The 26,191-nt window shown below is 42.6% G+C and overlaps 1 protein-coding gene across 2 annotated transcripts in view; it reads left to right on the top strand.

The window, feature by feature from the left end:
• Window positions 1-1,505: 1,505 nt before the first annotated feature.
• Window positions 1,506-26,191, top strand: part of LOC307167535 (alpha-2-macroglobulin-like) — a 42,141-nt gene continuing 17,455 nt past the window's right edge. Inside the window, exons 1-22 of one of the 2 annotated variants that reach the window (XM_079886703.1) lie at window positions 1,550-1,685; window positions 9,692-9,853; window positions 10,239-10,419; window positions 10,526-10,682; window positions 11,247-11,299; window positions 11,412-11,432; window positions 11,599-11,764; window positions 15,407-15,491; window positions 15,679-15,778; window positions 15,878-15,998; window positions 16,120-16,229; window positions 16,321-16,491; window positions 16,579-16,815; window positions 16,923-17,135; window positions 17,223-17,372; window positions 17,615-17,737; window positions 17,904-17,961; window positions 18,518-18,617; window positions 18,841-19,066; window positions 19,137-19,263; window positions 25,829-25,950; window positions 26,030-26,081. In XM_079886703.1, coding sequence (XP_079742829.1) covers window positions 9,768-9,853; window positions 10,239-10,419; window positions 10,526-10,682; window positions 11,247-11,299; window positions 11,412-11,432; window positions 11,599-11,764; window positions 15,407-15,491; window positions 15,679-15,778; window positions 15,878-15,998; window positions 16,120-16,229; window positions 16,321-16,491; window positions 16,579-16,815; window positions 16,923-17,135; window positions 17,223-17,372; window positions 17,615-17,737; window positions 17,904-17,961; window positions 18,518-18,617; window positions 18,841-19,066; window positions 19,137-19,263; window positions 25,829-25,950; window positions 26,030-26,081 — 2,659 coding nt within the window. In that variant the 5' untranslated portion in view covers window positions 1,550-1,685; window positions 9,692-9,767. Of the gene's footprint in view, window positions 1,686-9,691; window positions 9,854-10,238; window positions 10,420-10,525; window positions 10,683-11,246; window positions 11,300-11,411; window positions 11,433-11,598; window positions 11,765-15,406; window positions 15,492-15,678; window positions 15,779-15,877; window positions 15,999-16,119; window positions 16,230-16,320; window positions 16,492-16,578; window positions 16,816-16,922; window positions 17,136-17,222; window positions 17,373-17,614; window positions 17,738-17,903; window positions 17,962-18,517; window positions 18,618-18,840; window positions 19,067-19,136; window positions 19,264-25,828; window positions 25,951-26,029; window positions 26,082-26,191 lie in introns of both variants that reach the window. The other variant, XM_079886704.1, reaches the window with a different exon arrangement.

Below are 26,191 nucleotides of genomic sequence, written 5' to 3' on the forward strand. Positions count from 1 at the left end.
AAATAATCACTGGGAGGAATGATGAGGTGAGATTTGTAGTCAAATAATTCAAACTCAGATAGCCTATCACACACCAATATCTGAGTTTGAATTATTCTGAAATATTGATTATTACCTCATTTGTCATGTGTGGACTATATTCCATAGGGTTGCACAACATCCCTCTGCTTAGACAGTGACATCACTATTTTGGATTTACCTTTAGTACAAAGTGTGTGTGTAAAGCTACGTTGACTTATGTTATTCAAATACAATACCTACTCACAAATAAACATCAAAAACAAAGCTGGCTGCAATGAATTTCTGTGCAAAACAGCTTTTACTACAAACACTTCCACACAAGAACACTGTTATCACACAAGAACATTTTGATAGAAAACAAAAAATATTTAAAGTTTTAAATATATACTGTAGATAAAATTAGAATAAATAAAATGGAAATGTCTACATACAGTCGACTATTACTACTAAACTTTGCAAATAGGACATCAGCCCCTTCAAGTCTTAAATGAACAATAACAAAGTGGGCTGCAATGAATGTCTGTACAAAACAGCTTTTAGTGAAAAAATTCTATACAAGAACAGTATCACAAAAGAACATTTTGATAGCAAGGATGCGTGCACAACTATCATCATGCTGTAATGGTGCGTTCTATTATTGTCAACGAACCGACTCGGACCTCGGATATGACGTCACTTCCACACTTCAAGCGTTCTGGTATGTTTTGCGCGTCCGAGTCGGAGAAAAACATGGACGCCACCCGGAAAGCTGTTGCTATGTAGCACTGGCCGAGTACCAGGCGCTCCAAAATAAGTAGCACTATGTGCTTCACCTAGTAACTAGTTTACCTTCTGTTAGCAACGCTAGCCACGTTAGTAACACCTGTTTGAAACAAGGCTTCATTCAATATTGCACTCACAACAAGACCGATTCCCATACCCACAGGCAGTGATACGGACGCAGTAAGGTATTGCAGTAATACGACGAGTGATTAAAATTCAAACAACGTCATTTAAACAACCAAAGCGGTACACAAACAATGAAAACAAGTCACACAGGGCACAGCTCTGAAGGACCAGAAAGGGGGCGTGTTGTTGCGTGTTGCTAGGCAACGTCTGTCTTTCTAGTCGGAACTCCGACACGGATAAATAATAGAACGCAGCATTAGCACCCCTGCGCTGGGTGCGCCCCTCCCCCTATAACTGTTCTGTCTCGCGGAGGAGCTCATTTGTGTGCATCTGTGTGAAACACGCATAGGAAAAAAAGAACGACAGAAAGAACGGCTCCCCTCCAGCCGCAACTCGGCGAGATGGTCCTCAATGCAGAGCATAAAATCCAGGGGGAGGAGTTGGATAAAATCCAACTCCTCCCACCTTACATACCTAAACCTACCAGTCTCCACCCCCTGATCCCTAAACCCACCCCTAAACCTACCCATCTCCACCCCTAAACCTACCAATCTCCACCCCTTATATAAGATCCGACTCCTCCCCTCGGATCTTGTGTACTGCATTGAGGTGCTACTGAACTCGGCTCCCATCGTTCATGTTTATGAGCCGTTCAAAAGAATCGGTTCGTTCGCGAACGTCACAACTCTAGTTTGAACTCTCTTCAGTCTCCAGAACAGTTCTCCTCTTCTCTCCTCAGCGGCGCAGAATTGGTGCATTTCCTGTGTGAAATTCAGGTGTGTGCATGTTTTATTTTATCTATATAATCATTAATGTGCTTCAAATCATTTTATTTAGTGCGAAAGAACATACGAGCTAAACGAGTGTCGACTCGCGCCTGTCTTTTCACATGATTAACGCCTTGCATAAAAAAACACACGACTATATTCCTAAAGATAATGAATATAACTAATTTGGATGATAAAATGTCCTCAGAACTGTGCACTGTTTGTTTATTGGCAGGTTATAGAGTCAGTCGCGTCGCAGCATCTTTCGGCTGTGAGTGACGCAGCTGGATAACAGACCGGTTGATTACACTTGAATTACTTGAATGTTTAGGCCTAAATGTTTAAGTTTTACTTCGAAAATGTTTCTTACATAAGTTTAAATGTAGGCAATATTGTATAATTGTTAAAAATAGTATAAAATATGCTGTATTGCTGTAGGCTATTACTTACTCATCGACAATAAAGGCCAATGGCATGTAGTTATACTGGTTGTATGGAATATTTTTACAAAGGTTTAGAGGAAATAAAAAGTTAATATTACTGGCATATAAACACAGTTAATATTACTCATAAATATTTGTTTTTAAATATTTCCCCCCCAATTATTTCTACTCAATTTTATTTGTTAATGTATCAAATGCAGTTACTCAGATCTATTTAATTAGTTTTACTTACATTTACTCAGTTAATACACTGTATGTAATTTATTTCACTGCTTAAAAATCTTATTAATATTAATAATAAAGTGTAAAAAAAAATTCACCAAACACAAATCATATTAAAAGTTTTTAGAGTGCATCACCACCAGAGTTCATGTCTCATATACAAAAACATATTCCAGCCAATTTTCAACATTTTAATCACTGTTCTAGAAACATATTTGACTCAACTTTGTTCATTTGCAATAATATGTTATGATTTGTTCACAAACAACAGGCCCATACAGTTCACAATTAATGTAAATACAGTCTTACAATGTCATTGCTATATTCTGCTCTTTCAAATCCTATAGGAAAATTAACAGTCTTCATAAAGGTCAGTGAGATTCTGACAGTTAGTAATTCTCGAACCGGCTTCTGCACTGTACAGTTTAAAGGGATACTCCACTTTAAAATGAAAATTCTGTCATCATATAGCCTACTCACCCTCATGTTGTTTCAATCCTTTATGAATTTCTTTCTTCTGCTGAACAGAAAGGAAGATATTTAGAAGAATATCAGTAACCAGACAGTTTCTGGTCTCATTGACTTCCATAGTAGGAAAAATATACTATGGAAGTCAATGAGACCAGAAACGTCTCGGTTACGGATGTAACCCTCGTTCCCTGAGTAGGGAACGGAGACGTTACGTCGGATGACGACGAATGGGGTTTCGCTTAGAAATCCTATCACCTTCGAGTATATAAAACAAGCCAATGGCAAAGATATGCCATGGGTCTGCGGAATTTGCATAGCGTAACTCCGCCCCACCCTGGGGGTATAAAGGAAGTGCGCTGGCAACATGCAGATATGTCTTCGCTGAGGAGCCGAGACTGAACTCAGGCGTTTCCAGCGGTACAGCGGAAGTGGCAGGGAGACGTAACGTCTCCGTTCCCTACTCAGGGAACGAGGGTTACATCCGTAACCGAGACGTTCCCTTTCGTTGTCACTCCGAGTTACGTCGGATGACGACGAATGGGGTTCCCAGTGAAATCACGCCACCTCTCGAGTCTCGACTGTCTTCCAGTGCCCTGCGTAAGTCTGAGCTCCCTGTCGTGAGACTAGCACGGACGAAGGAGTCCTACTTAACACAGGAATACCAAGGTACACTGGGAAGCATATCCAGTGGAAATATTCAATCATGCCCAACCCGAAGGGGGGGACTTGGAATACACATATGACCCCGAAGGGCTGCATACGGAGTAACACTGGGGTGTCCAGCCGCAGGTGGAATATTTCAACCCCAGGGGTGGCAAGGTGGCTTGCCAAGGGAAAGACACATGCTCAAAGAGGCTTACAGTGGAATACACATGTGGGGGTCACCCGGAGGGGAACCATGCACATGGAGGCACCTAGCCAAGCGCGGAAGCTGCCGGTGGCATAACTCTGGCGTTGACGTCGTCAGTGCTGGAGGAGACTCAGGGCTTATTAGGCTCACCTGAGGAGAATATCGCACGTATTCCATCCGTGGAGAGGAATGGCGAGCAAGCGAAGACACCTGAGCAGAATCTCTTACCGGCTAGTTGATGCGAGTACATGAGAAGAAACTGGCTCCACTCGGAGATTATAGAATCTCGCGAATGTGTTAGGTGTTGCCCAGCCTGCAGCTCTGCAGATGTCTGTTAGCGAGGCGCCATGCGCTAGAGCCCAAGAGGATGCCACACTCCGGGTGGAGTGGGCCGTCACACCAAGGGGGCATGGTCGACCTTGCTGCTGGTATGCCAAAGCAATGGCGTCCACTATCCAGTGAGACAACCTTTGCTTGGAGAGAGCCTTTCCCTTCAGCTTCCCACCATGACAGACAAGAGCTGGTCTGAGGTCCTGAAACACTGCGTCCTGTCAGCGTAAGCACGGAGTGCGCGTACTGGACAGAGCAGTGCCAAGGCTGGGTCTGCCTCCTCCAAAGGCAGCGCTTGCAGGTTCACCACCTGGTCTCGAAAGGGTGTGGTGGGAACCTTGGGCACATATCCAGGCCGGGGTCTCAGGATCACGTGAGAGTTAGCCGGTCCGAATTCCAGGCACGCTTCGTCAACCGAAAATGCCTGCAGGTCCCCTACCCTCTTGATGGAGGCCAATGCAACCAGGAGCGCTGTCTTCATTGACAGGAACTTAAGCTCCACTGATTGCAGAGGCTCAAAGGGAGGACTCTGCAGGGCAGTTAAAACCACTGAGAGGTCCCAAGAGGGTACGAGGGGAGGACGAGGAGGTTTCAGTCTCCTGGCTCCCCTCAGGAACCTGACGATCAGGTCGTGCTTTCCTAAGGACTTACCGTCAACTGCGTCGTGATGTGCGGCAATGGCGGCAACATACACTTTCAGGGTGGAGGGAGACAGCCTTTGCTCCAACCCTTCTTGCAGGAAGGAAAGCACGACACTGATGGGGCATTTCATGGGTTCTAGATTTTTAGAAGAACACCAGTTGACGAAGAGGTTCCACTTCAACGCATAGGCATGTCTCGTGGACAATGCTCTAGCGGAAGTGATGGTAGCCACCACCGCTGGTGGTAGGGTACTCAACCTGCCTCATCCCGTCCAGGAGCCACACGTGGAGGTTCCAAGATCGGGACGAGGGTGCCATAATGTGCCCCGTCCCTGAGAAAGCAGGTCCTTCCTCAGAGGAATTGGCCAGGGAGGAGCTGTCGCGAGGAGTACTAGTTCTGAGAACCAGGTGCGGTTGGGCCAATACGGGGCAACCAAAATTACCTGCTCCTCGTCCTCCCTGATCTTGCGCAAGGTCTGCTGCGCGGCCAGCTGTGCGCCAGTGCATCCGTGCCGAGCGTGCCCTTGGTCAGGGAATAATACAGGTCGCAGTGGGACGAGTCGTGGGAGGCAAACAGGTCTACCTGTGCGTCCCCGAACTGATCCCAAATCAGCTGAACCGTCTGGGGATGGAGTCGCCAATCTCCAGTGAGAGGCTGAAGCCGAGACAGCTCGTCGGCCGCCTGGTTCAGGTCTCCCGGGATATAAATGGCACGAAGCAACCTCAGATGCTTCTGACTCCATATGAGGAGGTGGCGGGCGAGTTGTGACATATACGGCGGGAGCGCAGACCACCTTGACGGTTGATGTACGCTACAGTCGCGGTATTGTCCGATCGGACCAGTACGTGTTGACCCCTGAGCAACGCATGGAAGCGGTGCAGGGCAAGACGTACAGCCAACAACTCGAGGCAATTGACATGCCAAAGGCGCTGGGGTCCTGTCCAGGAGCCCGCGGCAGCATGTCCATTGCACATGGCGCCCCAGCCCGTGGTGGAGGCATCTGTTGACACAACAACATGCCTGGACACTCGTTTCAAGGGCACTCCGGCCCGAAGAAAACTGAGGTTCGACCACGGGGTGAGGTCTGACGGCAGGTCGGAGTCACTGGGACTCGGAGCGTGCCGTGATGCCATGCCCACCTCGGGACTCGATCGCGAAGCCAAAGCTGAAGTGGTCTCATATGAAGAAACCCGAGCGGCGTGACTGCGGCTGCGGATGCCATATGCCCCAGGAGCCTCTGAAATAGTTTCAGTGGAACCACATTCTTGCCCTCGAACTGACGAAGGCAAGTCAGCAGTGACTGCGCGCACATGGCGACCGAGTCGATCTCCATACAGAGAAAAGAGATCCTCTGCACTGGGCAGAGTTTGCTCTTATCCCAGTTGACCCGAAGGCCCAGACGAGCGAGGTGCCGGAGCACTAGGTCCCTGTGTTCGCAAACCTGATCTCGAGAGTGAGCTAGAATCAGCCAGTCGTCGAGATAGTTCAGGATGCGAACTCCGTGTTCCCGGAGGAGAACAAGGGCTGCCTCGACGACCTTCGTGAAGGCGCGAGGAGACAGGGCAAGCCCGAAAGGGAGAACCGCGTACTGGTATGCCTGCCCCTCGAAAGCAAACCGTAGAAACGGTCTGTGTCGAGGAAGAATGGAGACATGGAAGTAGGCGTCCTTCAGGTCGATCGCTGCAAACCAATCCTGCGGCCGTACGCACTCGAAAATGCGTTTGGCCGTGAGCATCTTGAACGGCATCCTGTGAAGGGAGCGGTTCAAGACGCGCAAGTCGAGGATTGGTCGTAACCCACCGGATTGTTTCGGTACAATGAAGTAGGGGCTGTAAAAGCCGGACCTCATTTCGGCTGGAGGGACAGTCTCGATCGCACCCTTCGCCAGTAAGGTAGCGACCTCCGCTCTCATAACCGGGGCATTGCCACCGACCATAGTGAAGCGGACTCCCCTTGAAGCGGGGAGGAGACCGCGCGAACTGAATCGCGTAGCCGAGCCTGATGGTCCTCGCGACCCAGCGGGACAGCCTGGGAAGCTCTAACCAGGCTTCCAGGAACTGTACCAGCGGGGTCATACGGACCACAGACGTACCCTCAGTGGTGCAGCGAGGCGGAATGACCGGCCCAGGCGTGGGTGGCATAGCGGCCCGGTGCGGGGGCACGGTCATTAGCCGCGTCCTGCCAGAGGAGGCCAGGGGAGGACCAGCGTCTCACGGGGGCGTGCTCTGGCAGGGGACTGGCGACAGAGGGGGACGAGAGTGGCGAGGCTCGTGAGCGACGCACACTGTCATCCGCGCACTCTGTGTGCTCAGAGATGGGGAAGTGAGTTCTTTCTTTAACCACATCAGGGTGCTGCTCGTCATGGGACGAGCAGCGGGGTGGTAAAAACCAAGGATTCTCCCCCGGCCCTCCACCGGGGGAAGGAGCGGCCCTGCTACCGTCTCCTGGGAAGAACTCAACGCCATCTCTGAGCAGCCCGTCTCAGGAGCGCCGCTTGGCCTGGCGTTTAGCGGGGCACGGGGCGGGAGACAGGCGGTGCCACCCTCCTGCGACCTCCTCGGGGATGAATCGCAGGGGAGGAATCGCAGAGGGGCGGTGTCGGCGGGAAGCAGGCTAAGGAGACCGCACGGACAGATGACCGTCGGTGCAGAAGGTCCTCAGCCTGCTTATAGAGTGATCGAAGACTGTTGGGCGCAATCCTCACCCACACCGCCGACCAGGCTGCCCGTCTCGAGTGCTGCTTAGGCTGGCGTGGCAGACTAAGGGGCGGAGACGGGCAGCACCGCCCTCCTGCGACTTGCTCCTGCTCAGGGCCGGTGAAGACCCGAGGGGAGTAGCCGCATGGGAGGGGCCTTGGCGGGAAGCAGACTAAGGAGACTGCATGGATGGATGACCATCGGTGCAGGACCCGAGTCTACTTCAGGTGGTCGAAGCCACACCGCCAAAGAGCCCAGCCTGGGACATGGGGGAGCTTAGAAATGAACTCTAAGACACCCCACATCAACCTGGCAAAGCCCATGTCTGGACCACACTAGTGGACATCACCTGACCCAGGATCACGCAGATACTGACGTCGCCTGAGCGAGGTCAGCAGTGTGCGTGGCGGAACAACCAGGCCGGGCATGGGAGGCATAGCGTCACAGCATAGGGGCGTGGTTAGAGTTTCCGCATTCTGCCAGGGTTGGCCAGGGAAGGACTAGCGTTCCACTGCGGCCGGTTCGGACAGAACTCCCGGGACAGCACTGCATCGAAGGCGCAGGCGACACACAGCACTGCATGACCATGCCACGATAGTGACAGGGAACATACAGACCATGATCGCCGTGCAATCGAAAGCAGCGAAGGCGGAGGACACCCGCGGGCCGCGAAAGTCACGTGGACTCTCACGGAGCGCAGGCGTCCTGATGCACGTCCGGGAGAAGCTTACAGCGCTCGGGGGGAGGGCGGGGCCACTCCAGCCGATGCTTTCAGCTGCCCGGGAAAGCATGGCTGACAGCTCTGGATCGGTTCCGGCAACGATGGCACTCCCGTGGGAGGCAACGCAGTCGAAACTTCATTTCCAGAGGAATCAAGCCCGCCTTGTGATGCTGTGAGTGCATGACACCATCCGCCAGAGCCCCGAATGAAACACTGGGTCCCCGAAAGAAACCAGGCACACACGGAAGCTCCACGGTTTGCGATGTGGAGGGGGGTGTGGCCCAAGGAATTGACTCGTCAGTTGTTGTGCCACACCGAACCCTCAGATCACCCTGGCCACCAGCCAAAGTATCCCTTCTCGAGGAAGAGATAAATTGGGGTGTGGCAGAGGGGACTCTACTCACATGGAGATCATTGAGTCTCGATCTATAAACATCGCGATGGTCATGTTCCCGCAATGAAAACATGACTCATCAACGAGCGCTGCCGAGCGTGATTTAAGCCCAACACACAAAACAGCGCTCGCGACCATTAGGCAGATGAATCACGCACACACATCCAGGAAATAGAAAATACACGGGCGAACCGTCTTGAAAAAGACGTGCCGCGTGCAGCTCTTTTAGAGAGTGGAAAAGCTCAGCAGAGTGCTGAAGCGCCCAGGGAGAAACACACTCACTGTCGGCAGATTACTGCACAAATCAGCAGCAGGAAATGCGATCTCGCTGGAAAACGCCGTCACACCAACACACTGAAGAGCCGCTCGTCTCGAAGAGATTTGAGATGACACTCAGAAGGCTTGTGGAGTGAAGTACTGAACTTGGCTCCGAAGCGAAAACATATCTGCATGTTGCCAGCGCTCTTCCTTTATACCCCCAGGGTGGGGCGGAGTTACGCTATGCAAATTCCGCAGACCCATGGCATTTCTTTGCCATTGGCTCGTTTTATATACTCGAAGGTGATAGGATTTCTAAGCGAAACCCCATTCGTCGTCATCCGACGTAACTCGGAGTGACAACGAAAGGGAACTGTGGTTACTGATATTCTTCTAAATATCTTCCTTTCTGTTCAGCAGAAGAAAGAAATTAATAAAGGATTGAAACAACATGAGGGTGAGTATATGATGAAAGAATTTTCATTTTAAAGTGGAGTATCCCTTTAAAAATTTGCCAACTGCATATAAGTGAATCAGATGTTGGTCATCAAAACATGAAATCTGTATGAAACATATAAACAAATGACACAAAACGTGTATAAATTCTATATGACTTTAATTTGACTAGCATATGATTCAATAAAAGAACTTTAAATGATTTATATATGAATTTTATATGAGTTTTATATATTTCTACTAATACCATACACATTTGCATACTTTTGTCATGTAAAACTCATATATGTCTTTTAACAGTATTCATATATAACGCAAAAATCCCCTACAAGTTGTATGTGTGCTATTTAGTATGAAATGGGCCATAATCGGTCTGATTTTGTATAGGACATGTATTGGCCTTATATGAAACACAGAAGGTAATTCTGGCCGATTTAAGTAAGGAAGATATATGGTTGCTGTATATGAACCATGCAGGTTTTTTTCATATGGTTGAATCATTAATCAGATGATCAATACACATGTTTTGAAGGACCTCCTTTAGCCTGAGAGTCCCTTTAAAAGAGACGGTCCAGTTCATCTCATGCCGTGGATGATCGCTCGTCATCATGACTCTGAATATTGGCTGCTGTTGGAAAGGGCTCCTTCTGCTCTCTTTCCTCCTGATCTGTGTCAATGGACAAACATCAGGGCCGTAAGTTTTTAACAGTTTTTGCTGAGGATAAATTATTAATATACCAATAGTCATTTTGTAAGTCTTGATGATTTCTCCTGTATTTATCTGGATAAATCTGTGTTGTACAGTTGAGGTTTACTGTTTGAAAGACAACTTAAGGCACACGATTATTTATAATTACTGACAGTGTATTTTTAAGAGCAATATTGCTCTGAATAAACATACAAAAATAAAGAATTAAGTCACTAGACTTCATTATGCAGTTTGTTCTTTTATTCACACTTTTCATATAATTGATCAATAGTAAATTAACTGTATTGATTTTCCCTCCCAGTTTATGTTTTATTTTTCTTATTACATCTAACCACTCAGGCAATATTGTATGATCATTTTCTCTGGACAGATATTTCATGGTGACGTTTCCCGCAGTGATTAAGTCGGGATCTGAGGCCAAACTGTGTGCAAGTCTTCTCAAGCCCAATGAAAGCCTTGTCATGAACATTCATCTGGTTCATGGTGTCCAGAGCACATTACTGCTGCAGGAGAAAGCTGAGGAAGAGTTTCATCGCTGCTTTAACTTCAAGGTCTGCCATCAAAACATGCACATAATGAATATTATCAAATATGTTTCATCATAATGCATCTAGTTTTTGTGACAGGTTGTGAATACAGGGAATTATTTCTCATCAGGCTCCTCTGGTCAAGGCAGAATCAGTGCAGAAAATGAAGGTTGAACTTCAGGGAGAGACTTTCAGGACGACTGAAGAGAGAAAAGTCATGTTCAAGCCTTACAATCCTGTGACTTTTATCCAGACTGATAAACCCATCTATACTCCAGGACAGACAGGTGAGCTGTGAATGTCTCAAAGGCTAAAGCTCAGTAAATAATGCTGGTGTCACTGACATCTAAACCCTGATCACAGCTGATGTAGCACATAAAGCACACTATGATCAGGCAACAAGCTGATGTACTGAAATAAAGGAATACTGTAATAGTATCTGTGTGACTTTATTTTATATGAAATCTGGATGGATACTATAGATTAGGGGTGTTCTTGGAGAGCCCACAGCCCTGCAGAGTTTAGCTTTAACCCTAATTATTAAATGTACCTGATCAGGTCCTTCAGGGTTATTTGAAATCAACAGGGTTTGGACAAAACTCTGAAGCCCTGAAGCCCAAATTGTCAGACATTTTTGTAACATGATGGCTAAAACAGGCAGCTGTGACAGCTAGTTAAATTTGGCTCAAAAGACACATTCACCCAGCAGCAGAATACAGTTGTCAGCCCTGTATTTGACACTTAATACGGTTCACACACAGTTTGGTAATTTACAGGAGAGAAATATGACTGTAAGCAATTGTCCCTTACATAAGAGCTGAAGTTTTTTAATACACATTTCTATTTTACAGTGAACTTCAGAGTTGTTACCATGGATAAAAACTTTGTACCCCTTGATCAGCAGGTCTGATGTGTTTATCTGGCATCTTTATTATCTCTTGCATTGTTGAATACATGTTTAATAAATGAACAAATTTTTGTCTTTTGATCTTTAATTACTATTTGCTCTTTCACAGTATAGGACAGTGGTTCTTGAGGTAAAAAACCAAAACCAAAACCTTCTGTGCAGTCATAACAAACACACCTTTTAAATCTAATTAACACTATTGAAATTCAGTTATATTTGCAATTATTGTATTTTCAGTAAGGTAATTATATATTTCTTCAATGATAGTCAGGATATGTGTCTTTGCTATTAAACAGGACAGTAAAGGTAACCGGATTGGCCAATGGACAAATGTTTCTTCAACAAGGTGGATTTTGCAGCGTTCTTATGAATTAAACCCAGAGGCCCGTCAAGGCATGTACAAACTGAAGGCTTTTATTGGTAACAGGATGATCTCACGTGATTTTGAAGTGAAACAATATGGTAAGTCATAAAAAAGACTCATTATGACTGTAACCTTGGTTTCTCGAAGAGGGACCTTTGCATGATTGTGTCTTGAAGCACGTGTGAAATCAGTCCAATGGTGTGGCAGAACATCATGGGGGGGTGACATCACAACCAGGAAGGTATTAAAGCACTTCTGAACCAAACAATGTCAGCTTCTGATAGGCTGAAGTAAGTCATGAAATAAGTAAGTGAAATAAGTTATGGCGGAGCAATGAAACATCTCGTTCCCTCTTCAGGGAACCGAGGTTACAGTCGTAACCGAGGCATTCCCTTTCAAGGGAACTGGCTTTGCGTTGTAAGTTACAATACTATGGGAATGTTAATACCTACTATGCCATACTGACCAGTGCTTGTCTAGTGTGAATAATATCTGGAGCGCAACTAATACTGAAGCACCTGGAAGCCAGGGGTGGTGCCCAGGTTGAGGTCATAGAACCTGGCGAATGTGTGCGGAGAGGACCAGCCCGCTGCAGCCCATACGTCATGAAGAGAGGCCCCAGAGAGCAAGGCTTTAGAAGCCACCACACTCCTAGTAGAATGGGCCCGGACAGCCAAGGGAGAAGGCTGACCAGCCAATTCATAAGCAAGAGACAGAACCTCGACAACTCACTTACTCATTCTCTGCTTAGATGCTGGGTACACCTTTCTGGGCTACCCAAAGCATTCAAAGAGTTGAACAGATTTACGCCACATGGCAGCTCTGTGAACGTAAGCATCAAGCGCCCTAACCAAGCAAAGCATATTTAATTTCTCCTTGTCTGGGCGGAGGACAGAAGGCCTGCAGGCCTAATCCTCAAGGTTCCACTGAGGAAACGAGATACTAATGGGTCTCTTTTCAAGGATACACCACTCAAAGGAGTGTGGTAAACAGGGCCAAATAAACCTTAAGTGTAGAAGGGGATAATCCTGTATAGAAACGCTCTTGCGGAAACTCTAGCTGTCACGAGCTGAGCTGTGACGTGCTCACAAAGCCAGCAGCCAGCCGAACGCCGCCGCTAACCTTCACTGTCATTGCCGTTTTGCTGATCTATTACGGGTGCACTATTTACAATATCGTTTACTACAGTTTGCCATAAATACCAGCTAGCATGCAATGTTGTTTAAGGTGCAGGGAAAGGCCTACCGGCATTCTTAAATGGCAAATGGTTGTGCTTGATTCCATGCATATATTACACAAACTATACATTGACATTTTGTCGCCCATCTGTATTAACGTCTTTTGGTATCAAGTAATGAAAATATCCACACTGGCTGTCAAACTTTTTATTTATTTAGTAAAAGCTTTGTTATTATAACAATGTACACATTTAACCCACCACCGTCCCGATCTCCGGTTCAACTTCCTGCTTCCGCGTGAGGAAGCCGAGGGGATGTACCACTGTGTTGAAATAGAGGTGTTTCGCGGGTGATGGGCGGGAGAAACCATTATTGCAGGGGTGTTTTTGTGTTTTTACTTGTAGGGGTTTTTTCTTTACAAATGTGATTTTGGTGGGGGAGAAATGTTGGATATGTGTTTGTTTATTTGTTGTTTGCTTGTTTGATTTATTATTTAATTATTTTCATGTGGTTTCATGGATAATTGTTTTCTTAGCAGTAGGGCGATTTAGTGGGTGGGGCTACAGCTATTTTAAGGCTGTATTAGGCCCCATGGCCTCAGTTGAAGCAGGGCTGTGCTGAGAGAAAGAACTGTTGCATAGTAATGCTGGTTTGTATAGTGTGCAGGGTCCCACGAGACGTAGCCTGGCAACTTACTGCCTATTTATTTTCTTTATGAACAGTTTTTGTTTTGCTTTTTTTTTTATTGTCCTGACACTGTAAAAATTTTTCACGTGTTTGAAAATATAAAGAAAAAATAAAATAAACAAGAAGCTTCTTAAGAAACTTGCATCTTCCCTGACTCCGCCCTCGGTCATCTTGCCACACTAGCACTGTACCAACCGGGCGGTTAACTGGGTCTAAACCTCCGTTGTGAAACCAGCCTCTATGAGTTGGTCAATGACTCTGTGACTCAAACCCACAGCTTTCATACCTCTGGACGGGGGTTAAATATTTAGCCCCAGCCTGACACAGAAGGACCCTCCTGATCGGAATCTCCTTAAGGGAGCCATAGAGGAGGGATATCAAGTCCAAAAACCAGATGTGAGTTGGCCAAAGAGGAGCCACCAACAGTAGATGGGCACCCTCCCGGCAAACTCTCTCCATAACTCCCGAAAGCAGAGCGATCCGGGGAAATGCATACAGGCATAATGATATTCAACACTATTGGGGCTGGATGACACTAATATGTCCTCTTATACTTCTCTTCCTCCTCCATAGGAGACTCACCACCTCGGGGTAAAGTCTCCATTCCTCGGGCCTCAGCCCTTGTCTCAACCTAAGCGACCACAGATGTGTTGTCTAAATGGACAAGAACATGTCCCACGTAGATCAGAAAATGCACTTCCACAGACCCTGGGGTGAGTGGCCCTCCAGGACCGCTCCCCAACTCGTGAGAGAAGTATCTGTCATAAGTATCATGTGATGACAAGTAAGTCATAACACTGGGCCTTTGCACAAGAATCAGGGTTTCCTCCACATCGTCAAGGAACAAAGACATCTTCTTGTAACCTTGATCATGTGGAATGGATTGACCCTCGGGGAAAATCCCCTGGTCTTGAGCCACCACTGCAGGGGTCTCATCTACAACAGGCCAAAATGTATGATGTTGGCTGATGCTGCCTACAATCTTTGAAACTGTTTGACAGTGCGTGACTGGCCTAGCTTCAGCTCTTTTAATGCTGAGATGATTATGTATGCAGGAGAGAAACATGCCTGCATCATCACAGAATCCTACATTACGCCCAAAAAGGTGGATCTCTGTACTGGAGAAAGAACACTCTTCTTTGCGTTCTACCTCAACCCCTTGCTCTTTTATATGAGCGAGGACAACATTTCGATGTTAAAACGCCATGTGCTCTGAATGAGCTTGTATCAACCAATCGTCGATGTAATTCAACAGGCGAATGCCCTGGAGTCGCAGAGGAGCCAGTGCAACATCCACGCCTCTCTTGAAAGTGCAAGCTGACAGTGCTAGCCAAAAGGAAGAACCCTGTACTGGAGGGCCCCACAAAAACCCCTGTACCAGGTTGTGCCGATAGACGATGCTCAGTTGATAGATGCGTTCACTGATCAGATGATCAGTGCGCTGATGCGCCGATAGACGATGATCAGAAGAGGATTTCCCCGCAAAAATTTTATAGCGTATCACCCCATTACCAAAGAGCTGCGAGGAAAATAAAAGATTAGTTAGATTAGCTTACTCCTCATTTAAAAAACAACTTGATTAAAACGAAATACTTCTCTCTAATTTTTTCACTACTTATGGGCCACAAGAGAAATATTAAGACGTATTATGACGTTCTGCCACACCATTGAACTGATTTCACATGTGCTTCAAGACGCAATCACGCAGAGGTGTTCCCATAGTGTCGTAACTTATGACGCAGCATGAGTTCTCTTGAAAGTGAACAGACAATTTGCAGTTTTGCATGGGAAGAGTTTCAATAATATGTTTGTATTTTAATTTTTAATATATAAATTGAGGACTAATAACTCTGATTTCTGCCTTCTGACTTCTAGTTTTGCCTAAGTTTGAAGTTACTGTAAAAAGCCCAAATAAAGTAAGTGTTGAAGAAGAGGAACTGATAATTGAGGTTTGCGGAAAGTGAGTGGTTTCTTTTTATTTCCTGCATTAAAAAAGCAACGTGCTCTTCCATTCACACTTTCATTTAATTGTTAATTGTATTATTTAACTCTTGGGGTCAATTTCTTACTTTAACCCCCCATCCTAATATATTAGTTGCTTAACTCAACCCTGGGCTGTAGATCAGTTGCTTGTACCTTTTTCACAGATACACTTACGGACAGCCTGTACCTGGTAAATCACGGGTGAAAGTGTGCCGTAATAATTCGCCCTACACAAATCCAGTGTGTTTAGAGGAAACCATTGAGGTATGTGAGTTGAAACGCAGTACATTATCTTTAATACATTTATCTAATTAAACCACTCTTCTGTTAATAGTTATATTTGTGTTCATTCATTATAATTAGATAAAAAAGACAGGCTGTGCCATCCATACCTTAGATCCATCACTCCTTTTTAACGTCACACTAAAGCAAGTGATGCAGAATTCTCTTCATGTTGAGGCAATGGTTACAGAAGAAGGAACAGGTGAGCTCTTCAATTTGGTCAGATCTCTGTTACCTACATTTCTTGTATTTCTCATTTTCTCATTTCTTCAATTTACTTTTATTTGAATAAATATTTATGTATGTGTTTTGACTATTTACAGAGATCACCATGACAAAATCTGAATCTGTATCTCTCACTTATAAAATCGATGAAGTCACATTTACTGACCTGCCCAAAACATATGAACATGGATCAGTTATTGAAGGAAAAGTAAGTCTAAAATCCATTTGTCTCAGTTTAACACCAGTGATATGTTTTATTGATATAGTAATTTATTCCTTCAAAATCTTATTTTCAACAGATAAAACTCTCAAATGTCAAAGGTGCACCAATTCAAAACAAAAAGGTCTATCTTATGGAGGGTAACATACGGTCCCCAAAACTGCTCCTAAATCTCACTACAGACAGCGATGGACTGGCCAACTTCTCTCTTAATACATCCAGTCATTCTAAAAGTGATATTGATCTAATAGTAAGATATTTTGTGTTCACTTCGTTTTCTTTTGTAATGCCTAAAGAGTTTAGTTACATGAGTTATTTCAGATTTTTTGTAATCTAGGCAAGTGTCCATCAAGAGATCTTTGATTACGACCTCGATAACGAGCCTCACATCGCTTTCGATAAAAAAACAGTCAAGCTCTTCCCACCTGCCTCTTCATACACCCCATCACAAAGTGAACTGATTATAGAGAATACTGAACAACCATTAAAGTGTGACTCTGAGTTTACTGTCACCATCAAGTATTATTTTGTTGGAGAGACAATTAAAAACTTCAAAACTGACATCGTCTATATGGTGAGAACATGTGCAGTATGTACATTATCACAGAGATGGTTTTGTTTAACAGTATTATTTGGCTGCACTAGTCAGTTTGTTATCAGAGTGTCATCTTTCTGTTTCAGGTCTTGTCCAGAGGAGTGATTGTTCATCATGGATATGAGAAGGTTGAAGTGAAGATTTCTGATGGAGCAAGGGGCTCAATATCGTTCAAACTGTCTATTAGTCTAGATCTGGCTCCTGTAGTGCAGATTCTGGCGTACTGTGTTTTTCTCCCCAGTGAAATTGTTGTGGCTAGTAGCAAAGATTTCAACATTGAAAAGTGTTTCAAAAACAAGGTGTGCATTGTAGCTTTAGAAATGAGCCTCTTTAAACTGTATTACTGACTCATTTCTAAAATAAATCCTATTCCCTGTATGTCACAGGTATCTCTGCAGTTTTCTCCTGCTAAAGCAGTTCCCGGTGAGAGAAACACTCTCCAGCTCTCAGCTCAGCCTGGTTCACTGTGTGGCCTCAGGGCTGTAGATAAGAGCGTCCTGATCCTGAAGTCAGGAGAACGTCTGGATGCTGACAAGGTCTATGCTTTAAGATTCAGTGTTGATTAAATGTGTCTCTTCATAGTGGGAATCTACAGTGGGAATCAAATGATAACAGACTTTACTTATTGCTGCTATGATCCATCAGCTGACATTTTGATCTCAGGAAATTTAGCATTAATCTTCATTCTTTCTCACCAAAATGGATATAAATTTTCTTTGGAAATGCATGTATTATTTAGAAATCATACTGATAGTGTGTGAACATGGTCCCATCACAGATCTTCAGCCTGCTGCCAGTGCAATCGTGGTCAAATTACCCTGAGACTGTTGAAGATGACGCGTGTCTGTATACGTGTTTTTGGATAAACCAAATCCAAAGATTCACTTATGAATCCTTAAAGGTAACAGTTGGATTATATGTGTGGCAGTGCAGTAGATAATGATTGGGAGAGTATATACTGCACATGTGTAAGTAAATGCATAAAAAGCCTTCATGATTATACTGACATTTAAAAGTAATTTGTATTTTCATGACTTTTATTCTGGTTCATCATTGCCATTTGGCAGAAAGTGGGATTGAAGATGGCAACAAATTTGTTTGTGGAAGTCCCTGAGTGTGAGCTGGGTAGGTACATGTACTGTTATTACAGTCCAAGCTGTAATGTTTTAATATGTTGGTGCTTATGAAATATATTTAAAGCTGCCGTCGGCAACCTTTCTTTTGATCAAATTCAGTGAAATTGACACTATAATCTGACAGAACAACATAAATAAGGTGGTTTTAGAAAAAACCCTGAGCTTCTAACTCCACCTGGAGCGTGTTATTTGTTTTGCAAAAATATGTTGTATGGTGTTAATATTGGTAAGATAAACTCATCTATAAAACTATATAACTTTTGTAAGATACAATTAACACATTAAAACTAAATAATCTGAAACGTTTAATATAATGTGAAAATATGTGTGTTCAAATAATGATCTACCTTACATTTTCTATTTACTTATGACTGGATATAGAATAGATCATTTTGACGTACTCTTAACATACATATCACTTAAAACTACAAAATATCACTTGTTTTCCAGTTTTGTACAGTGTAGGGACCTCACACACATTTTAGAGAAGAGTATCTATTTGAACATCACTTAAAGCTGCAAAATATCACCTTTTTTTTCCCCAGTGTGTTATGACTCAGTATCAGAGGATGTAACTCATTCTTCAACAGTGACGATTCGAACTGTCTTTCCAGAAACTTGGATCTGGGAACTTGCTGAAGTGGGGTATTTAAAGCATAATCAGAACATTTAACATCATATTTATCTTATTACTTATATTTAATACATCATCTCCTCCCCTCTCGCCCACAGGACAGAAAATACCTTGCTTGCTTTGCAGATTCTTAATCCAGTTTTTTCATCATCTGTGTGCTGAATGTTGTCATTTATTACAGGAAAAATGGCTGAGTCAGAATCAAATATGCCTATTGTTGTAATTCCTCCACAGGGACTCTGGATCAGCTCAGGTTCCTGTCACGGTTCCTGACACCATCACCTCTTGGGAGACGGAGGCCTTCTGCCTGTCCTCTGAAGGTCTGGGTCTGGCTCCTCCTGCTCAGCTGACAGTTTTCCAGCCCTTCTTCCTAGAGCTCTCTCTGCCTTACTCCATCATCCGCGGAGAGATCTTTGAGCTGAAGGCCACTGTCTTCAACTTTCTGTCCAAGTGCATCATGGTGAGATTTCAAACGCACTCTAATAAAATCATATCAAATATGCCACTAATCATGTGTGTTTGATTGACAGGTTAAAGTGACTCCAGCTCCTTCCTCAGACTACACTCTCAAAGCCTCCTCTGATGATCAGTATTCATCCTGTCTATGTGCTAATGGAAGAAAAACCTTTAAATGGATCCTCACTCCCTCTGTTCTTGGTGAGTTTTCCAGTCTGAATCAGTAGCCGCCTTTTCATTACAGATTTGCACAAAAATTTTGCAATGTTATTTAACCCTCTGGGCTTCTTCGTAAATGGGTTACACGTTGCTTCCTCCCAGTCAAAAACGGACGAAGCCTTAAAATTTTACTTTTTTTCCCCTAGGAAAACCAATCTAATATATTTTTGTTCCATAATATTTTTTGATTATTATTTAGAATTTTAAGTTTTTTATGTTACTTTGCATTAATTATAATTTTTTTAAGAGCTATTTTTTCCAATAGAATTAATATATATATATAAAAAAATGATTTTTTTTTTTTTTTTTTTTTCAATAAATGCAACATTTCACATTAAAATAGAGTGCAGGCCTTTAAAATCCATTTTTTGAAGTGAGAAAAGCGCCATCCAGTGGTGTTAAAAAAAGAAAAACGTGTGCAATGTCGTGTAACCGCCCATAGGCTACACTGTAGCTCCCTATATAAATAGATAGAGGCTTTTTGATTCCCATTAGGAAAGAAATAAATCAAATAACTAAGCAACCACTAAATGGAACAACACAAAATAGATATCATTCTAAAGCTTAGAATCCCAGCTTTTTAATGCATTTAATCACTTTGATCAACTCCTAAAGAATGCTGAGTAATCCCTCTAAAACAGAGTGTACCACACGCAGGCGCCACCTGACTGCAGAAAAATAATCTTCATATTTTTCAAAAATATTAACGTTACCTTGATCAATTTAAAATAGGTGTCATTTGAAAGCTTTGAGTCTAAAATTTACAATGTAACCAATTTGAAGAACTCCTTAGTAGTGCTGAGTTATTTGCTGATAAAGAGAAATATTTTTTTTCAGAATTTATAAAATACTTTTTTGTACTACATAGGCCTACTGCAATATGTCAAATGCATCATACAGCTCAGATAGTCCTGTGTCATATGTGATTTGAAAGGTCTCAATGAGTAGAATACAACAAGCATAATTGTTTCAGGCTTTTTACTAAACTTGAGCGAGGTTTTGTAAAAGAAGCGTCTCAAGAGACCCATGTGTAAACCATATATATAGATGCTGAATTTTAGACACATTTCCGCTCGTAACATGAAACATGCTCCGATTGTGGAAAATGAAACCTCATTATTTACAGCTGATGCTTACAATTAAAATGAGTCCAAACTCAACATAATCCATCACTCAGAACTAAAGATATTCCTCATGAAATTCTAACACACAAAAAAAATCCAAAGACGCACGTAGCCTAGCAAGGTAGCTTAGACTTGGCCTTTTTACTCGTATCTTCATAAAACATACATTGATTATGAAAAATCGCACATCGTTATTTACAGCAGGAGCTCACGATTAAAAAGAGACCAAACTCAATATATTTCATCAATCAAATCTAAAGATATTCCTTATGGCGTTCTAAGACAAAAAAATACCTCAGATGCACCTAGCCAAGATATACTGATGAAGCACTCTTGTTTTTGGTTTTCGCTTATAACTTCATAAAGCATGCACAGATTGTAGAAAATTGCACATCATTATTTTCAGCAGACTCTCGTGATTAAAACGAGCCCAAATATAGCATAATCCATCTCTCGGATCTAAAGATATTCCTTATGGAGTTGTAACACGAACCCCCACAGAGTATTGTATGTAGATGGAGCACTTATGTCGCGTTTTAACTAATAACTCAATGAAGCATGCATAAATTGTGGAAAATGACACATCATTATTTTCAGTAGATTGTTATGATTAAAAAGAGCCCAAACTCACCATAATCCATCACTCAGATCTAAAGATATTCCTCATGGACTTCTAACACATGAATTTTCACCTAGGCGCACCAATGAAGCAGTAGCAGTGATGCTATGTTGTTTTGATGTGACATTTCAGATCATAACTCAATGAAACATGCATGGATTGTAAAAAATCGAAAATCTTTATTGACGGCAGATTCTCATGATTACAAAAAGCCCAAACACAACATAATCCATTTCATTGATCATGAGATATTCCTCACGAAGTGATATATACTTGGCTAAAAAACAAGTCTCTCATCTTTCCAGGTTGCAATGTGTTATATATATATTCCCGTAACCGTCCGTGATCGTTTTCAAACGTGGAATAACAGAAAATATATATCATCTTAAACCTTAGAATCTCATCTTTTTAAGCATCTAACCACTTCGATCAACTCTGAACGAGTGCTGACTAGTCGCTCTAAACCGGAGTGTACCGCCCGCGGGCGCCACCTAGCTTCAAAAATATTGCCTGGATTAACACAAAATTTATGTCATTTGAAAGCTTAGAGTCTGAACTTTACAGTGAATGTAGCCACTTTGAAAAAATCCTAAGTATTGCTGAGTTATTTGCTGAGAAATAGAATTTCTTTTTTTCATGATCTAATAAAATAATGTACTGCAATGTGTCAAAAACATCATACAGCTCATGAAACATTCACAGATCATAGAAAATGGCACTTCATTTTTTACATTATATTATTACAATTAAAATGAGGCCAAAAATGTTTTATTTGCACTCTTGATGTTCTAGAGTGTCACCCCTTCATTGCTGTGCACTTTTTTTCTGCACAGTGGCTGATTTGTAGTTTGTACTGTTGGGAACTTTTTCCTTCTTCAAAGAAGAGACCAGGAGACGCTGGGATCGCGTTCAAACAGAAGTTATTCTTTATTGAGAACTTCGCTGTACGTGGCTGCAGTTCTTCCAACAGTCTAAAGTACATTGGCTTTACATGGTGTCTTATAGACATTTTAGGAGGAGGGACATTTGAAAGTGAAGACAAATTAAAACAAAGCATGCAACAGGTTTAGGTAACACCCTAGACTGAGGGTCTGGCCAATCCTAATTCAATAAGCATAACAGTCTATTGCATTGCTAATCCAATCAGCCTAACGATTCAATGTCTGGAGCTGGGACTTTGGCTCCAAGAGCCATTTGGGCTCCGAAAGCCATTTGCAGAACAAAAGATGAGATTCTCAGTGAATCATTCGTGTGCTAATCCCTTCAGTCTGAGTGAAACTGGGACTCCAAGAGCCATTAAAGACAATAAGGAGAAAACAGGAATTTCAACTTTGCTGAGAAGAATCATTATTTTAACCTTAACCCTCTGGGGTCTGTGGTGTTTTCTGGCCCTGGAGGTGTTCTGACATGCTCTGACATTTGTGCTTATTTCTGTTACTTGTAACATTTTCATGGCTAAAGTCTAATTACACTGTATTCAGCACAAACTCTGCTACAATTATATATTAGCAGCATGTGTGTAAAAGTTTGTAGTTTTGAGATAATGACATTTATGCGTGGTTTGTGAAAATACAAAAAAAAAATCACGTAGCCTAGAATATTTGCTCCAAAAGAATGTGAAAATCACCCTGACTGCTCATTCAGATAAGACAATATATTGATTTAAAAATTGTAAGACGTGTTTTGTGTGAAAAAGCTTTATGCGGGAGGCGTGATCACCTCATTACTATGTATGTTTTCGCACCTTAGAAAGACAAAGACACTCCCTAATGGCCCTATTAGGAGCTTATCAGGGCCCATCATTCTGAGCAACCTTGCACAAAGAATGAGGAGATTTAAAAAAGAATGGCTGTTTGATTGTTTGGATTTATTTACGACACCACATAATCCAAAGATACACAACAAATGACAAAAAAGCACATATTTGAAAAAATTACCCAAAGACAGAGACCTTTGTGCCATTCCTAAAAACATTGTACATACCTTTCATTTCCAAGGTGTTTGATTTTTACTTTACCATGTTCATATACAGAGACTCATGTGAATGTTGGCGTCAGCAGGACTCAGTGGCATCTGGTCACTGAAAAAAAAAAAAAAAGTGTAAACTTTTTAAAATTCACAGAATACACACACACACACACACACACACACAAATGTTTCCAACAATATATAATATAATGAACACCAGGTTTGTTGTGCCTTGTAGGCATAAGCTACGTGCAGTGCTGCATAAAATAATAATAGCAATAACCTATAGCAGCCTATAAATCTTCCAAAAGATTTCAGTAACAACTACGCTAGAGAAAAATATATTGATTATCATATGTTACTTCAAATGTTTCCATTCGTAATCGTTATGATGATATGAAATGAGATAATAGTAAAAACAGCCTAATGTTTGGTGCGTTTTGCTTTTCAAACGCGATCGCGCTCCAAAATATGAAACATTCAAACTCACAGCACGCTCCAAAATATGAAACATTCAAACGCACCGCGCGCTCCAAAATATGATACATTCAAACTCACAGCACGCTCCAAAATATGAAACATTCAAACGCACCGCGCGCTCCAAAATATGAAACATTCAAACGCACCGCGCGCTCCAAAATATGATACATTCAAACTCACAGCACGCTCCAAAATATGAAACATTCAAACGCACCGTGCGCTCCAAAATATGATACATTCAAACTCACAGCGCGCTCCAAAATATGATACATTCAAACTCACAGCGCGCTCCAAAATATGAAACATTATGGTTACCATATTATACATATCTACGTTTGAGCAGATATCCACAAACACAGTAACAGTAAACACGGGTCTAAATATTCACCATATATCTAGCAACAGTTCAACTGCAATGTGAAGTTTATGCAACAATAACATAAACTAATAAGTAAGAATTTCTTACCTTATATCTTGTCTTCAAATCACCTTCTTCTTCTTCTGAGGTAAATCCAATGTTAGCTCACTGCGTGTCTTCCAAACTTGACGAAAAGCAGAGACTTATGAAGTGTGGTGTTTTGTTTTTTGAGGTAATGAGCGCGTTCGCATTCCATGTGGAGATTTGCATGTGAATCTCTTTTGCGCGCGTGGGCGTGGTCGAATTAAAAATAATTAGCAAGCATTTGAGAAACTGGACATCTTGTTGGTTTTATACAAATTACTTAAACAGAGAATATTTGTTTGAATCCGATCATTTAAAAGTACACACTTAAATGTTTATGAAGATATATGGCTCATAAATGTGTGACAAGTATTCGCTGAGTTTTGGTTCAGTTCACCGCGACGGAGAGGCAGAACGCACACCCTGTTTATTTTCTTTATTTTACAAAAGCACAATGTTTTGATTTGATTGCAAGTGGACACATACAAAAGTAGAAATATCACAGATTGTTTTTTCATATTTCTTTTTTCTGTATGATCATAAATGACGGCGTATTTTAAGTTTATGTTGCTGCTATGTGAAAAAAATCCAGCAAAACGCGCTGGCGCGTTTGTCGACCCCAGAGGGTTAAAAGCTAAATACAACATTCTTTACCGTGATCTTTTGTATGGAAGCATATTTGAAATAGATTCTTAAAATTTGTTATTCTTCAGTACCACCAAAAGTTTCTCTGAGTTTTCAGATTTTTTCGGATTTTCCATTCATTTCCTATGGTCGGTCATTTTTGACCGGGAGGAAGCTAAGTGTGACTTTTTTTTTACGACCCTTTAACATATCCGAATCAAGTCCATGATTTTTTTGTGTGTTCAGATAGCTAATACAGCTAAGTCACCAAGTGTCATCCCATTCCGATGAAGCAAAAAAAATAAAAAATCGAAACGTACAAGTTTTCTGTCATTTTTGACCGAAGAAGCCCAGAGGGTTAAATGTTGATAAAAAACTATTGCAAAATGATGGCTTTTCCGTTAACCGATGTTATGCGACTAAAACATTATGTTTCCCTCTAACGTCATTCCCTCTAACGTCATTCCAAAAATCATGGCAACGGATGTTGGTAGTTTTACATATATCGCAGCCACCGCACTAGCCATTGTTTTCAATCGAAGGAGACGTAGACGTGTTATCCAAGCATTATTGGCAAGGGAAGATGTTAACGTAAATGTTAAACATGCAATTTAACCGTGTTTCCATTACCCTTCAAATTGCACGAATTGAAAATGTAAATTGAAAATACACCCATTGGAAAGACGTCAATTTCGCAAAAACTTCATGCTCGCATGAGGTGGTTTTTCAGGCTGTTCGAAAAAGGAATATTTTGCTAAATATTTCGCTCCTTAAACTATAAGGGGCTTTCCTTGCCATTAATGCTTGGATAACACGCCTACGTCTCCTTCAATTAAAAATAATGGCTAGTGCAGTGGCTGCGATATACGTAAACCTACCAACTTTTGGCTTCTCGCAAGATGAAAAAATTATGTTTTAGTCGCATAACATCGGTTAATGTGAACAGCATCAATTTCACAAAAGTGTTTTATCGACATTTAGAAAATACCGCAAAAGTTTTGCACAAATTATAATGGAAACGTGGCTACAGAGGAACTGTGAATGATCGTGTGAAGAATAAGTTCAGGTCACCTGTAAATGTGAAAAATCTGTTTCCATTGTAGTTTGCGAAATATTCCTTTTTCGAATTGCCTGAAAAACCACCTCATGCGTGCATAAAAATGTTTTTTTCGAAATGGACGTGTTTACGAAGGGGGAACTTAATTTGTCATTTTTAGTTTGCTCAATTTGAAGGGTAATGGAAACGCGTCTGTTTCTCAGTTGTATATTCACGTATGTCTTGTGTTGTAGGAGTCTTGAATATTACAGTCAGTGCAGAGGCAGAGGCGTCCCAGACTGTGTGTGACAATGAGATTGTGAGCGTCCCGGAGAGAGGACGCATTGACACGGTCACACGAAGTCTGCTCGTACAGGTCAGCACACGTCATCATTTACTCATGATCTTAATGCTGCTTGTGTATGATGTGTTGATGTGATTGATTTCTGCTGCAGGCGGAAGGAACTGAAAAGACAGAGACTCGCAGCTGGTTACTGTGTCCAAAGGGTTAGTCTGCAGATATTTCAGATGTTTTGGTGTACAAGCGCTGATAATGCTGCAACCCTCTTTGTCTTCTAAACACAAACTCCAACTTCATGAAAATAAGTACACATTGC

Source organism: Squalius cephalus (genome assembly GCF_949319135.1).
Source record: "Squalius cephalus genome assembly, chromosome: 11".
Lineage (NCBI taxonomy): Eukaryota > Metazoa > Chordata > Actinopteri > Cypriniformes > Leuciscidae > Squalius > Squalius cephalus.